Consider the following 15,394-nt stretch of genomic DNA (forward strand, 5'->3'; position numbering starts at 1 on the left):
CTGCCCCTCAGCATGGGGACACCTAGAGCCTTACAGGAGGAAGCTCTTTCACACAACAATTGCTCAGGGTTTGGTTTTCAGAGGGATCTTGCTGCTTCAAATTTGCAGTGAGCACTCCTCTTCAATAATGCGTTTTGCACGTGAGGGTAAAATGAATATTATGCTGGTATTAAAGCAGCTGATGTATGTAAAAACCCTTAAGCCCAGAGCAGGTGCCCAGCAAACATTAGTTATTATTGTCTGTTTCCTTTAGATTCCATACTGTCATTCTAAAAATAATTTCAGCTTTTATGGGATACTTGTGAGGGATTTGGTGTCATCTACTCAGTCCGACAAAGATTTTTTGAACAGCAGTGAAATATTCAGCATGACCACTATAGGAGTGGGCAGTAATTTTCCCTTATCAACATTCTTCTTGGGGTATACATTGCATATATCTGCAAGAAATAAGCGGCTTAAGGTGAGAGCGGGGGTCCAGTGAGACACTGAAGGGCATGGGAAAGTCACACAGATGCCTGGGTGTTGCTCAGAAGCCCCGTGTTCTGCGGGGCATTAGGCACCCCTGAAACAGGGCCTGGAGCAGAGATGAACGGCTCGACCTAACAAGGAGAAAGGAGCCACCAGGGCTGGATGTGGAGCGAGGGAGGAGAGAAACCTTCCTGCTGCTGACCCCGCACAAACCGAGAGGGTCAGTGGGGAGGAGAAACGGCAGAGAGGACATCTTTGGGTTTGACTGCAGCGTGTGCCATGTAACCTCCCTTCTCTGTCTTCCCTAGGGGATCTTCCGTGGATTCTGCACTGCTTGTCAACACTTCGGGCCAGGGCCTCTTTGGGGTGGATTCCTGGGGAGGGAGGGCTCCGTTCTGCTGCTGATGCGGTGACAGAAGGCACAGACCCAGGAGCCTGTGGTGAAGGAACGGCTGGACAACCCCCAGGCCCGATTCCCAGGAATCCACTTCAAGGAATGTAGAAGGGGGGCTGGTCATTTGGAGAAGGGTCACAGGAAGGAGGGGTGGTCGTGAGTGAGGTGGGTCAAGAAAGGTTTCTCCAGGGATGCTGTGCCACGTTGGGCTCTGAAGAATTAGCATCACATTGACAGGGATACAGCGAAGAGACCAAACCCTCTGTGCAGCAAGACGCTGCCTGTGCAGAAGGACAGACAGCTCGGGGCGTGGTGCGTGTGCTGATCCGGTGCATGCACTTCAGGTGAGTCCCTTGGCAGGCAGACAGGGCACACGCTTCTCCCTCCCCCCTGCCATCCTGGGTGCACCTGGAATCTTCCTTCACACCATGGCCCAGGCTGGCAGTACCCCACGGGGCCTACCTGCCCGAAGACCACAGGTGTCTGTTTGCCCTGTGCGCCCAGGCTGCACGCACAGTCTCAGCATAGCTACTAACAGTGCCCCTGTCACTCTGAACTGTCCCTGTGTGGATGCTCACCTGCCGCCTTAATACTTGGGCCATGAAGACCAGCCAGAGGCGGGAGGCACTGTTTTGCCGGCAGTGAGGGGTTGATCAGGTTGATCTGGCAGTGCCCTGCGGAAAGGGCTGCCCACCAGAACGCTGAACGGAGATGACCACAGAATCCACGAGAACGCAGTGAAGGTCAGCGCGAAGACAGCTGCGGAAACAGGGAAGGGTGCAGCCGCGCACATTCTGGGGATATAGGAGGAATGGGGCCAGAACACCCGCTGGGTTCTGCCCTTGACTTTCCAGGGGAGTCTCTAAGGGTTTCCCCCGCTTTCCCCAGAGAGAGTCCATTCGAGGTGATCTAAGTGCCACTCAGCTTGAAGTTACAAGAGGTCAATCGGCATTTTCAGAGAGTGTTGTAATTTTAACTCCTAGTTATCTCAGCACTTAATTATTTTATATGAACAACATTCTGCTTCTGACTGTAGGCTGGGTGACTTTGAGATGAACCAGTAAACTGAGTCAATAATCTACTCAGGCTTAGAGATGCTGATTTAACCAATGAAGTACTATGTTTTGATCTTAAAAAAGAATGGTTATGACTGGTCAAAAACATACCCAAAGGTTATGCAACTGCTTAGTGACTGAATAACACGGGAGAAAGGGTGCCACATTCCTCGCCTTGAAAACAGTCTTCTTGTTTCTCGCACAATTAGGAACAGCAGAAAAGGAGGTTTTACAGATTATGGAATAATGTTTGTTAAAATGATATACAAACCTTTTCAGTTATGCCTAATCCACTGTCGGCTAATAGTTGAGCAAGGATTTCCTCTCTTCCTTTTATTACTTCCAACTTCTCCTTCAGAAAATACCTCGGTATAGGGATATCTAACTGTTGCTAGAGAAGAGAAAGAAGAGGCAAAAGAGCATTTTGGTCATGATTCCAGGACTCAAATCCATTTAAAATATACAGTTAGGACAGGGGCATCAGAGACTCGCTTTACTTCCCATCCTCACTTAAGAGGTGATGAAGCCAGTGGTGTGAAGACAGTTCCTTCCCGCTAAGGAGACATAAATGAAGTCAAAAGGAGAAAGTGTAACCATATCCCATTTTGATCATTAGTGTAAAATTCCAGTAATTCGTACCGATTAGGCCTCAATTAATGAATGATAGCTTAACAAATTTTCTTTAAAGAAATATAATATTATCTGAGCTTACCTAAAATAATAATGCAAATTAGGATAGCATAGAATTGAGCTATAGAGATCTTTGAATTAAACCTACTAATTTATCATTAGCACCACTGACCATGTGTACGTGAACAGTCACAATTAAAAAAAATAATTTGGTTTTATTTTGACCTAAATTACCCCATTACAAAAATCATTTACAAAATTAATTTGCTTTATTAGGAAACTTGTTTTTATACGCTAATATAAACTTCTGTTCTTCATTTGTGTACAGATATTTCAAATTAGTGGAGGTCAGATGAATGTTTGCCATTCCAAGGTCAATAATCAAGATTGTAGAAGTGTTATTCAAGAATATGGGTGGGCCTTTGGCCCTAGTATCTAGAAACACTGTCCTAGATACTCTATGAGAACACTCATGGCTGCCTTCTGGTAGACCAGTTGACTGGGGGGAAGCTAAGTTCTGGTCCTTGGGATCAGCTCTGCCTTTTCCCATTCTGGTGTGACTCCCCACATCTCCCCAGTCCAGAGGATTCTGAATAGGCCTTCCCTTGAAAAAGCATTTTAGCATACAGGAATGTCCCTTTAGGACTTGGTGGGATAGCGTCCCCAGGACTTTCTTCCAGGGAGTGGTAGCAGTGTTTGAAAACCAAAACCCTCCTGGGCTGATGGAGTGTGTGGGGTGAACTAAGACCGAGCTCCTAGGGTCCAGTGGGCGAGTGTGGACAGTCAGTGGAGAACGACGACACTTTTATCTAGTGTTGTGATTTCTGTTTATTAATAAGCATGTTCAAGTGTTGTGCTTTTCTAAATTTTAAGATGACACTTTACTGACGTGGCTCTGTCTGGTCCACATGGACCAATGAAGTTACAGTGAGGATTTTGAAGGTGAGCAACCAGAGCACTTGAGAATGCAAGAGAGGGGAATATGTAGGTATCCCTTGCTTCAGGCTTGCTGCTGCATCCCATCTGTGATTTTTTGTTTTTGCGGTATGCGGGCCTCTCACTGTTGTGGCCTCTCCCATTGCGGAGCACAGGCTCCGGACGCGCAGGCTCAGCGGCCATGGCTCACGGGCCTAGCCGCTCAGCGGCATGTGGGATCCTCCCGGACTGGGGCACGAACTCGTGTCCCCTGCATCGGCAGGCGGACTCTCAACCACTGCGCCACCAGGGAAGCCCCCATCCGTGATATATTTTATGCCCATCGCAGATGCCTTGGGGTTTCCATTCTCCATGGGGTGGAATCAAAGTAAATTTGTTGGAACAGAGAATCTCTCTCTCTCCTCTACATGTTTCTCTATGTTATGGGGACCTAAAGAAACAGTCTTCTGGCTAGTTTAGCCAAAGGGAACACTGATGGAAGGATTTGGGACCTCTTGGAACAAGGGCAGGAACAAAGCTGGGTGTGTGTCAGCAACAGGGATGTGTCCAGGGGAGACGATGCCTTCAGGAACCTGCCATTTCCTTCTACTCCTCTTGGTGATCCTGCTTTGTTCTCCTCTCTATTTCTCTCGCTCTTTCTCTCTGAAGCTTCTTTCTTTGGAGCATCTGGTGAACAAAGGCTCCAACTACTTACAAGTTTGGGAGACTACAGTTCAGCATTGGAGACAGAAAGTAGTCTCTCTCTGTCCCAGTTTCAGAATCTCTCAAGGAAGGACTGGCTGGTGCAGCCACCAAGGTCTCCATCCCTGAGCCAATAAGCTATGGTCAGGGGTGGTCATGCTGTATGAATATCTGCGTGCTGGCCCAACAAAACGCAGAGGAGCTGTGGGTGATAGCCACAGAGGCCCAGCCACAGAGGATGCTGGTTGGTCAAGATTTCACCCTGAAGTGCAGAACTGGGCCACACAGGTATCCCCAGAGGCTGGTCCATGTGTGTCTCCCTGGCAAGGGCACTGTTCCTGGAGCCCGTGCTGAGGCTGTGTGATGCACCCCTTAACCACCTGGAGCTCAGTGTCATCGAGCTCAACACCTTCCAGGGCTGGCATAACACATAGCTCATTGTCTCCTATCAGGAAGGCTGCCTGGATGATGTCACTCAGTCATCATCCTTCTCAATGGTCATGGCCTTCAAGAAGATGAACCAGCCAGTGCAGAGGTGCTGAGGCAGGATGAAAAGCAGGGAAAAAACTGAAGGAGCCCACCATTTAAATTTCATAAACTGCTTATTCCTTAAATTTAGGAGTATTACTTAATATTCTTGGAATTCAATTAATAAATTGAATATTACCTCATTAATTAAATTTATTATTACGACCTAATGACTATTTATTTCATGTTTGTCCTGAGTTGTTCTTGATATTTTCACACTGGGGGTGGGTAAAGTACTCCTGACCTAAAAAATCTAGTGCTTTAACCCCTGCTCTTATACATGAATGCAAGAAACATGAACATTTTGAGACAATCTTCAACATCTTCACTCATTCCAGGTATTCTCTTTAGTCCATTCTGATTAAATACAGGAATAATGCTAGGAAAGTTTATCCCGGAGAGGGACATCCTTTTATAGAAGCCTGAATATTTTCAAAAGGAAGAAATATTAAACCTCGTGTAGAAAACTAAACACTTTCTCTTCCCAATTTTATTTTAGGGAAATGATCTTTTCAAAATGAAGACTGAACTCATATGACTCCTGACACTGATGCAAGGTGTCCACCAGCCCCTACAGACCCAGCCAGAAGAGATCCCGGGCCTCAGGCAGTGGTCGTAAGGGCAGCTGCAGGACAGAATGCTCACAGGAAGGCACTGTGGTTACAGGTGCCAGCAGGGAGTGCTCAGGGCATCAGAGAGAAGGGGAGGGAGCCCTTCTTTGGTGTCGGAGGCTCAAAGGCCCATTGTCATACATCTCCTGAGTCACCACTGACCCAAAGCAAAGGAGGAGGTGCATCCTCCTGGGAATTAGGAACCAGCAACCAACAGGCTGCTCATCTAGAAGACGATGGGAAACAAAGGCCAGAGAGAGATTTCCTTTGGAAACAGAAGTAGGGGCGTGGCTATTGGAAACTGGGAGATATTTGGGAAAGGCTCGTCCTACTACATTCCAACCTACCTGGCAGACACCATGGTGACAGGTAAGACCACAACAGCAGTGTCCAGCAGACCCCAGGACCATTCAAAGATCTGTCTGCGCCAAAAACTGAGCAAACCCAATCCTTGTCCATGGCAGTATAGTTTCATTGAAGGGCTATGCTTTGACTTTCAATACAACATGTAACTAGTAAATATGACCAGGAAGTCTGCAGAGTATTGGTTACAGGCCTATATATCTTATTTATAAGAAGAAGAAACCAATATGAAAAAAACCCTGAGTACTTACAGGAACCAACTTTAGATCCTGTAAGATATCATCAAAGTAATGAAACTCGGTTAATTCCAATTCAACCATCTCATTCTTCAGCTCCAGGATGCGACCCATCACCCCATCCAGGATTTTTCGGATCAGTATGCGTTTCTGTGGATGGACTATCTGGTCATAGACGTTCTCCAGGTTTCTAAAGATCTGCACATATTTTATGTAGAAGGTGGCTAACATCTGGAAGATGAAAACTTGATTTCTTTGTGGTTTCATCATCTCAGATTCTTTATCAAGCAAAGAATTGAGGGCTTCTTGGGTCTGATGCCACATCTTATTATACATTCTGAGGGAGGACAGGGTCAACAATACAAGAAGAAAAAATTACTTTGCAAGGCATACACATTGGGCATCTGGTATAACAAAATGTAACACACTGTAACTGTGAGCTAAGAACACTGAGCATAGTTGCAAGGCTCTTTAGACCACTTATGTCCTGTTTTGTTATGCATGTGATTTTTGGATATGACCACGGCTATTATCATCAAATAAATAGTTAAAAAAGCCTTTTGCCTAAATGGTATAAAGTGATTCCTCACTATACCGGTAAAGCCAGTATTATTATACCCATTTAAAAGATGAGGAAGTTGATAACCAGAATAGTTACCTGATTTGTCCATATACACAGCTGGTGGAGTACGAACTGGAACACATACTTTGGAAAATACCTTGTAAAGTTGAACATGGGCATAACTACAAATGAACAATTATACCCTGGAGAGACTCTTGTAAATCTGCATTAAGAATGATCACAGGGGCTTCCCTGGTGGCGCAGTGGTTAAGAATCTGCCTGCCAATGCAGGGGACACGGGTTCGAGCCCTGGTCTGGGAGGATCCCACATGCCGCGGAGCAACTAAGCCCGTGAGCCACAACTACTGAGCCTGCGCATCTGGAGCCTGTGCTCCGCAACAGGAGAGGCCGCGACAGTGAGAGGCCCGCGCACCGCGATGAAGAGTGGGCCCTGCTCGCCGCAACTGGAGAAAGCCCTCGCACAGAAATGAAGACCCAACACAGCCAATAAAAAAAAAAAAAAAAAAAAAAAGAATGATCACAGTATCATTTCTTGATAAAAGCAAAGACCTGGAGATATCCCAAATGTCCATCAATAAGAGAATGGATAAATAAATTGTAGTATAGTCACCAACAGACTAATACACAGCAGTGAGAAATGAACGACTTACAGCTCTAAGCAACACCTACGAACCTCGGAACCATAACACTGACTGTAGGAAGTAAGGTGCAGACTGTGGCTGGGGAGGCCGGCTCCGCGCTCTTGTTTGAGCCGCTCAGTGGAGGGTGCAGCCGGAAGCCCAGGGAGTGGGAGAGTGAGATGGGGATGTGTCCTCTCTCGCGGCCCCCCAGTGAGTCAACAAACGATCCTCCTTCTAGCAAAGCCTTAGGGTGGTGACAGCCCTGCCACCCCCAGGACACCACCCCATCCCTTGTTGGTTTCCCAAGATTCAGCTCACACCTTTGTCACCGGTCCCTTTATTAGCCACCCTGCTGAGTATGCCCTCTTTTTCCTGCTGGGACTCTGACCAATACACTCATGGCAGAGACTTTTATTTTCTTTCAAAATTTGGCTGATTTTGGGCTCCTATTTTATATCCAAGACCCAGCTCTGAAAAGCTAACCAGAAGTTCATTGTGTCTGGGAAGGCACTTCTTAACCAGTGGGCTTAACCGGGGATGATGGGGTGGGTAGGATCCTGGCCATCTCCCTGGGATGAGGGTGAAACCCGCCAACGCCCGTCTCTGTCTGTAGGGTCTTCCCAGGATGCACTGGCGAGGGCGGCTCCAACCTCCAGCCTGAGAAGCAAGTGGGTCCAGGGGGCTGCGGGCTCTCACTGCCTTTCTGCTGTCAGCCCGGCCTCCCGTTCCCATGCCCACCTGTGTCCTGCATCCTGGGTCCAGGCTGCTGCACCGGCCTCTTCCACCAGGATGGGAGCAGCTTAGCACCTGCTCTCTGCTGATCTCCTACCAGTTCCCCCCACCTCTGAAAGACCTTCCCAGGGTTCTGCTGGCCTGCAGGCCATGCTCTCTACCCCACCTCTCCCCTCTCATCCAAGTCTGCTGTCCCTCCTCCTACATTTTCCTGATGTCTCTTGTCAAATGCTCAAATGTTCTCTTGGCCCTCGTGTGTTTACAGCCTTTTAAATCCCTTACTGTCATTTCGGAGGCCATTGGGAGATAAATATGCTGGTCAATCCCCTTGTTTCACTGGGGATCCCCCAGCCCCTTCCCGAGGTCATTCCCAGGCATTCCCTCTGGCCCTCTGATCCACTCTCTGCCCTTCCTCAAGCATGCGCCCCACTTTCCCGTGGGTAAGAAAAGTGTGAACATCTCGCGCTGAAACTGACCACCTGCGTGTCATCCTCGAAGCATCCCTGGGGAAGCCTCCCACTGCTCCACTGGGGTGGGAGGGAGATGATGCCCCTCAGAGGCGGGGTCAGCGTCTAAACCCGGGTCTACACGATTCTGAGCTGAAACCACGATCCAAACCACACTGCCACCTCCACCTCTCCCCAAAATAAAAGAGCCCCTGCCACCTCCCTGAGACACACAGCCAGAATGTGTGCCACGATGACAAGTAAGAAATAAGACTTCTGTGTCCATTTTCCCGGTTGCTACCGAGACAGTATCTTTCCACGTGCAACTGGTCACCTGCAATTTCTCTTCCTTAAATTGTTCATCCATTTGTTTTACCTGTTTTTACGTGGGATTGTTTTTCTACTAAATTGTGGAGCTTCTTTATGTATTCTGAGTTTATGTGTTCCACAGCTTGCCTTCTGGCTGAAAAGCTGGTTTCCCACTATGACCCAGAATGGGCTGTGGCCCTTTCCTCTGCCTCTGACCCAGCTGGGAAGGGCGGTCCTGCCCTGGATTCCATGGGAGTCCAGCTCCAGTCCTCCTGGAGGGTCTGATCCCAGGCCTTTCAGGAGCTGAAATCCCAGAGTACACTGTCCACCCCTGTGCCAGAACTGACTAGGCCTCCTGGTTTGGCCTGCTCACTGCCCTGGGTTTCCACTCTGTTCCTGGTGCAGAGATTTTCAACTTGGATTAAAAAAAAAAAAAGTTTTTTATTTTCAATTTTAAATATTTTAGTTTTATTTTATAATTTAATATTATACCATTAAATATATACTAATATATATATAAAATATATATTAAATATATATAATAAAAATAAAAAATATAAATATATATATATAAACTAATATTAGTATATTATAAATTTAAAATATAAATAAAAATATTAAAAATAAAAGTTTTAGATAAAAATGAAAATAATCCTTAAAAATATTTTTCTATCTTTTTTTATAATTTGATTTTTGTTTTATTGATCAAAATTCCAAATTAAAAATATTAACATTTACTAAGTAGATGTCATACACTAGGTTATTTAAATATGGAAAGCCACTCAGCTATACTCTGAACATTTTTCAAAATTAAGTACTGTGTTGTCACTTGATTTTTTGTGCTAGACTCTACTGAGCTACCTCTGCTCTCTAAATAAATCACCTCAAATTCAAAAGAAACACTTTCTTTGTTAATTCTGAGTATTTGGAATAATTTAAAAACAAAGCAACATCCTTAATTTTAGAGAAAGATAAATATGGAAACCATAGTATTAACAAAACCTCAGTTCGTTGGACTTCTGTTTAATTTCTAAACCTACTGACATGTTAGTGCTCATAAAACAAGAAAGGAACTTAAATCTGTTACTGTTTCTATACTAACTTCTATACTTTAAAAAATTATTTTATTCAAGTATAGTTGATATACAACGTTGTATTAATTTCTGCTGTTTCTATCATTTTTATGTGCTTAGAGCAGAGATGGGAGATTTTTATCTTCCTGGCCAAAAGTGAAAAGCTTCTCTTGATGTGAAAAGTCTTTAGGGTTTTGGTGATGATGACGGGTAATAGCTCATATTTACATCGTATCAGTCACTGTTCTAAGTACTTTACATATATTAACTCATGCAATTCTCAAAACCCTATGAGGTGGGTATTATTATTACTCCAGTTTACCGATGAGGAAACCAAGGCACAGAGAAGTTACTGCCTGAAGTTGTGTGACTTGAACACAGGATTTGCACCCAGGCAGCCAGGCTCCAGAGTACAGGCTCTGAACCTTTATTGCCTCCAGTTTGTCAGGACAAATCCCGGGGCAGAGGTGCTGGACACCACAAGGAAACCAAGATTTATAGCTAAAAACGAAACTCATCCTCCCTCCCAGCACCCCACGGAGGCTGGATGCTAAATATTGCCCCTGGCACTCCATTCCTCAGGTTCAAGTACCAGATTTCTCCAAACCTGGCAATATTTTAAAAACACTGCTAGTGAAAGAGCACTGTGATAGGCAACTTCATTATAACAGAAAAGTGACCATCAAAAGTTAGAATTCCAGGGCTTCCCTGATGGCGCAGTGCTTGAGAGTCCGCCTGCCGATGCAGGGGATGCGGGTTTGTGCCCCGGTCCGGGAAGATCCCACATGCCGCGGAGCGGCTGGGCCCGTGAGCCATGGCCGCTGAGCCTGCGCGTCCGGAACCTGTGCTCCGCAACGGGAGAGGCCACAGCAGTGAGAGGCCCGCGTACCGCAAAAAAAAAAAAAAAAAAAAAAAAAAAGAATAAATATGGCTAGAGCCACACAAGACGTAGCTGAAGAAAATTCTGGAATGATAGCTGCAGAGGACTGGAACAGGCAGAAGGCAGTCTCTGTTCCTGCCTGGAGAGACCAGATAAAAAGAAAGCAGATTCTTGAGACTGACAGGCAGATTTAATATTACCAAGAATTTGGTAATAATATCCAGGAGACTCTGTAAATAAATCTAGTCATAATTTCTATATGTAGGGGTGGAGTTGATGATAAAAGATAAAGGGTATTTATCAGACTTCAAAGCATTTAACGCACCAGCAAGCATTAAGGTGTGTTATGCCACCCATGGAGGCTGCTTCCATAGGGTGCAGGGGCCTGACTTGAATCCCATAAAGACCCACACCAATCATTAGCAAGAGATCTTGGGTGAAGGAGGCTTCCACCAGGGGAAACAAAAGCCAAATTAATGGATGGGACACACCTAGAATTTAAGACTTTGCTTTGGGGCAGATCCAGCCTGGGGAAGCCTTGTTGCCCTAGCTCAGTGCACTCCCGGGCTTCTACCCAGGGTCAGAGGCAGGAATGCCTCCAGAGCCAGGACTCCTAACTGGAACTTTGGGCCAAAGACCATCCTGGTGGCTTGACCCTTCCAAGTCCTGACATGTGGGCCGCAGCCTCTTTCTTCCTCACCTGCTGTCTTTCGGGGGACCCTTGTTGGAGAGACCAGGCAAGGTGGTTGGTTGATGGGGAGATATTAAGTAGCTGTGTGAGCATGCAATCCTGCATTTGCTACCCTTTCCCCTAGAGACTGGCTTCAGCTTTCCAGTTTCCCTGCTGCGTTGCTGCCCCTCCACGTGTGTCCACTGGTTACAACCTTATCACTCCCTGGACCCCCAGCCAGTGCAGCCTCCACGTCCCTCGAAGCCTCAGTCCAGCCTGAGCCCCACCTTGCCTCAAAGCCAAGGTCTCAGCATCCTTCTGCTGAGCCAGTGCCCAGGAGGATGATCTGAGACACGGAATGTGGCAAGATGATGTTTTAATAGGACCATTATGGAGATGTAACTCACATACCATAAACTCACCCTCTTAAAGTGCACAGTTCAGTGGGTTTATTTTTTTTTTAGCATATTCACAGAGTTGTGCAACCTTCACCTTTCTCTGATTTCAGTACCTTTTCATCACTCTAAAGAGAAACCCTACACCCGCTAGCAGTCACTCCCTATTTGCCCTTATCCGCCTTCCTCCCAGCCCCTGGCAACCACTCATCTAATTTGTCTCTATTTATTTGCCTATTCTGGACATTTCACATAAGTGGAATCATATAACAGGTGGCCCTTTGTGACTGGATCCTTTCACTCAGTGTAACTTTTCCAAAGCCCACTGTGTTGTGGTGTGTATCACTATCTCATTTCTTTTTATTGTCTAATAATGTTCCATTGCATGTATATACCACATTTTGTTTATCTGCTCATCAGTGAATGGACATATGGGGTGTTTCTGCCTTTTGGCTCTTGTAAATGATGCTGCTATGAGCATTCCAATACACGTCTTTGTGTGGACCTATGTTTTTCTTTCTCTGGGGTATGGCAAGGTGGTTTTTAAAGCTATAAGTGCTCCAAGCTTAAAATCAGAACCCGTCTCTGGAGGTAGTCAGTCTCAGGAGGGTCACTTAACCTTGTGCCTTCACTTCCTCAAGTGGCAAATCTGGATAATGACACCTACCGTGGACACCCCACAGGATTACTGAGGAATGGGATAACACATGTGAAAGTGTTCTTGAAATTTTAAATGTGCCTTGTAAAGAGAAGGTAGTATTTTATCCATGAGACCACTTAGAATGTTTTTAAAGTACATGATTGGTTTCAGGCTTCAGCATATGACCTAGAAGTGTTACAGATATTGAAGTTAGGAGGACTGTGGGTGCAGAAGACTGAATATGACAGTTGAAAAAGACCAGATTGTTATTTCTACAGCTTGGCAGTTTTCCTATAACTGGGGGATGGAGGGATGATGCATAGGTGGGTGGAGGGGGAAAAAAGACTTAAATATTCAGACATAAACATGTACTTCGATACAAAACCTTGCAAAATGGGAATTCTCCTCAAGTTATTTTACATATGATAAACCTTCAAATTCTTCCAATACTATCTAGGTGTTTGTAGTGTTTCTGGAATATTCCTTGGCATTCTTGCTCTAAGGGAGGCTTGGCTCTCCCCACAGAACACAGCCTCTCCTTCAGCCCTCCCTCCGTCCCAGAGCCCTCAAACCACAGCACGGAGCAGGGCCAGATCCTGGCTCCTGACCCCACCTCCAGACCATTCTCCCTCCCACCCCCGACACCCCCTGGTTTGGAACCTCATTTCATCAGAGGGTATCGCCCTCGGCCCCTCAGCATCACCACCATCTACCATCTACATCATCTTTCCAGGCCCCACCAGGACATCTACCCACCGAACAGCATCTTTATCAAACAGCCTCGGGCTTCCCTGGTGGCGCAGTGGTTGAGAGTCGGCCTGCTGATGCAGGGGACATGGGTTCGTGCCCCGGTCCGGGAAGATCCCACATGCTGCGGAGCGGCTGGGCCCATGAGCCATGGCCGCTGAGCCTGCGCGTCTGGAGCCTGTGCTCCACAACGGGAGAGGCCACAGGAGTGAGAGGCCCACGTACCGCAAAACAAAACAAAACAAAACAGCCTCTACCCTGTCTCATCTTCCCGCCATAAACCACCTGAGCTCCTCTGTCTGTCTGCTGGGGCCCGTGCCCCCACTAGCAAGGATGTCACCCCACTTCTCCTTCCTCCTCCCATGTCATCCTGCTTCCTTTATACTGGCCATTCCCTTCAGCAAACAAATAGGCTATTGTTTCCTATCTTAAAAAAATCTGTCTCTGGACCCCATTTCCCTTGCCACCAGCTACAGCGAAATGCCTTTAAAGAGCCAGTGCTGCACTGTCTATGATTTCTCTCCTCTTCCTCTCTCCTACATTCATTCTAGTCCATCTTTCCACTCTATCACCCCCCTGAAGGTCAAGGTCACCGCTGGACTGCACACTGCTAAATCCATGGTCAATTCTCAGCTCTCCTCTGGCTTGTCTTGCAGCATTTGACAGAGTCTGTTACTCCCTCCTCCAAGAAACTCTACTTTTTCTCCTGGCTTCCAAGGCACCACAATCTTGTTTCCTTCTCAATGACCACACCTTTGGTTCCTTTGCTGGTCTCTCCTCCTCCATCTCTTGCCATTGGATGACCGAGTCTTAGTCTTTGGACCTGTTCTCTCCTCTGTCTACACTCATCCCATGTCTCATAAAGACCGTGTATGCCAACAGCTGTCGAATTTATATTTCACACAGTCCTCTCAGCTGAATTCAAGTCAATTGTCTACTTGTGTCCACGTGATGTCCAACAGGCACTTCAAACTCAACACGTCCAAAACTGAGCTCCTGATCTCCCCCACCCGCAAAGCCTGGCAAGCCCTTAGCCTCGGGGTTCTTATTTCCTGGCCTGGAAAACAGGGTTACTGAGAGCTGGAATGCAGGCTGGAGCTGCAGTGCCTGGTTGACACTGTGTCCTTGCTGTGTATGAACTATTCAGCTTCTTTGTGCCTAAGTCCTCATCTGTAAAATGGAAATAATATTAACGGCTCTTACATTACAGGGGAGTCATGCGTTATTATATTCAAGCACTCAGAACAGTGCCTGCAGAGTCAGCACTCTAATAGATGTTTGAGACGACCATTATGAAATAACTGCTGGGCTGGTGCTGGGTAAATGGCACAGTGCTGGGTGAATACTCTCTGGTGCCACTGCCACCTGACTGGCGTTTCTTGGTGAAAAGCAACGTGGTACAATAAAGCTTCCTCAAGATCTTTCTTAACTTAAATATCGGGACCTGGGTGTTTTCACAAAGCACTGTATAGTACCGGGTTAGAGTAACAAAAAAGCAGGCAATGAACTGAACATAGACACTGCTTCCTCAAAAATACATCCACAAGGGCTTAGCATAGAGCTCATCTCTATGCGGGGCAGGGATAGCACCAGGGGAGTTGGCAGGTCTAAGTGTATGGCATTCCCTGTCCACAGAAGCTGATGCTCTCTGCTGAGGTGTATCTTTATTTGCTAAAACTGCAAAAAGAAGAGGTGGGGGAGAAAAGAAGCACAGCAGGCTATCTTTTTGTCTGGAGAAGCCCACCCCATGGCTATGGCCGGGCAGCCCATCACTTACGCGTTCGACATGCTGGCTACTTTCCCTCTTTCCCTCGCCCGCTGGGAAGCTCTTCTGTTGTCCTCTGAAGGGCGGCTGGCTGCAGGGGTCGGGACACAGCCAGAGGGCGTTGGGGTAAGTTCCTTCTGGAGGGAGGGACTGGGGTTGGGGATATCTTTTCACTTTTCACTTCGGGAAGGGAAAGGCGATAGGCAGGGATGCGCGCAGCCGCCGAGAGAGGGATTTGAGCCTTCTCGTCTAGACCCCGAGGCTCCGGAACCTTACCGTGGCCCGGCAGTGAGAAGGCGCGAGGCGAAACCTAGCTACGGACGCTACGCCTGAGCAGCGCAGATCCGCGCCGCCGGCGCGCTCCCGCCCCCTTCGCGCTAGGCGCCTGCGCCGCCTCCTGCTGTTTCCCTGGCAACCGCGCCGAATGCGAAGGCCGGCGTTCCTGGCAGGAACCATGCATAGTACCCGCCTCCCGGAGGACCCGCCCCGCGTTCCTGGGGATCGGCCGCAGGTCCTGTCACCTCGCATGTTGTCCTCCACGCCGTTGTTCCGCTTTCCCGTTTGCCCATTTTCATGCACCTTCAGATATGGAGCCTTGGGCGAGGTCCTTAATGATGGTAGCCCCAGTCTTC

The 15,394-nt window shown here is 47.2% G+C and overlaps 1 protein-coding gene across 2 annotated transcripts in view; it reads right to left on the reverse strand.

Moving 5' to 3' along the window:
• Positions 1–14,816, reverse strand: part of DRC11 (dynein regulatory complex subunit 11) — a 168,754-nt gene extending 153,938 nt beyond the window's left edge. The window contains exons 1-3 of one of the 2 annotated variants that reach the window (XM_081241824.1): positions 14,775–14,816; positions 5,918–6,239; positions 2,189–2,308 (exon numbers count right to left, since the gene is read on the reverse strand). In XM_081241824.1, the coding sequence (XP_081097950.1) occupies positions 2,189–2,308; positions 5,918–6,239; positions 14,775–14,785 (453 nt within the window). In that variant the 5' untranslated portion in view covers positions 14,786–14,816. Of the gene's footprint in view, positions 1–2,188; positions 2,309–5,917; positions 6,240–14,774 lie in introns of those variants that run through there. The other variant, XM_081241825.1, reaches the window with a different exon arrangement.
• Between the last annotated feature and the right edge of the window lie 578 nt (positions 14,817–15,394).

Source organism: Mesoplodon bidens (assembly GCF_964165515.1).
Source record: "Mesoplodon bidens genome assembly, chromosome: 8".
NCBI lineage: Eukaryota > Metazoa > Chordata > Mammalia > Artiodactyla > Ziphiidae > Mesoplodon > Mesoplodon bidens.